Source organism: Micropterus dolomieu, unplaced genomic scaffold (assembly GCF_021292245.1).
Source record: "Micropterus dolomieu isolate WLL.071019.BEF.003 ecotype Adirondacks unplaced genomic scaffold, ASM2129224v1 contig_7794, whole genome shotgun sequence".
Classification (NCBI taxonomy): domain Eukaryota; kingdom Metazoa; phylum Chordata; class Actinopteri; order Centrarchiformes; family Centrarchidae; genus Micropterus; species Micropterus dolomieu.
The window spans coordinates 1-885 of record NW_025736780.1 but is presented as its reverse complement, the minus strand read 5'-3'; the positions used below and the strand labels follow the sequence as shown (position 1 = coordinate 885).

General features: G+C 48.1%; 1 protein-coding gene across 1 annotated transcript; it reads left to right on the top strand.

Moving 5' to 3' along the window:
* Positions 1-6: 6 nt before the first annotated feature.
* LOC123964993 (E3 ubiquitin-protein ligase LRSAM1-like) lies at positions 7-879 on the top strand. The gene is made up of 3 exons (XM_046041604.1): positions 7-42; positions 187-351; positions 506-879. The coding sequence occupies exons 2-3, from the start codon at positions 276-278 to the stop codon at positions 652-654; spliced, it is 225 nt and encodes a 74-aa protein (XP_045897560.1). The 5' UTR covers positions 7-42; positions 187-275; the 3' UTR covers positions 655-879.
* Positions 880-885: the final 6 nt, after the last annotated feature.

The following is an 885-nucleotide window of genomic DNA, read 5'->3' as shown; positions in this document are numbered from 1 at the left end:
TGATAGACATCTACGGACAGACGTGCTCCATTTTCCTTCTGGGTAAGTTTACTGTTAGATAACGATGTGTTTGGGCTGCACGGCCCGTTTTCTTGTTCATATTTATTTGTTGACCATGCCAAGTAATTGTGTGAATGACTATTGTAAAAAGATGAAGTGATTTAATGTATCTACACTCTGCTGCAGGCTCAGAGAAAAGGGAGCTGTTTCGCACCAGAAGGTCCTGTCCTGCACCTGAACGCCCCACCTCACTGGATGTTGACATTCCCAGCAGGATGACTCCTGATGTGTCGAACCTCCATGGAAACAGCGAGCAATGCATCTCCTGTCTTGACATGGAAGTCCCAGCAGGTAAGAAAGAGTCCTTCCAACCAAATACTGATTTTTGACCCTTAACTGATTGAATCAGTGAAATCAGCTGTTTGCGTTGATTCAAAATATGGCACACATTTGCCTATCTCTGAGGTCAGTCTTTGTAATTGTGATTCCTCTGTTTTGTTCACAGGTGAAAGCAGCACAATGTCCTGTGTGGTGTGCATGGCAAAAGAGGCCAGAATCACTCTGCCCTGTGGCCACAGGTGTTTGTGTGACCGCTGCGCCCCCAAGGTCTGCCAGCAGTTTGGCACCTGCCCGCTATGTCGACGGGACATCTGAGCACCATCACTGGAGGGGAGGTCTGTCATTTGGGGGCTCTAAGCTCCGAGACACCAGGCAAGGCTCATCAAATACAAGCTACTGAGTGACTGTAACAAAGAAAACACTACGAGCAGCGCCCACCTAATGTGTCCTGGTAGCCCAGTGGTTGGGGAGGTTTGCCATGTGACCACAGTGTGCCTGATTCAAGCCCAGCCAGGAAACTTTGTCGCATAATTGTTATTCAACTCT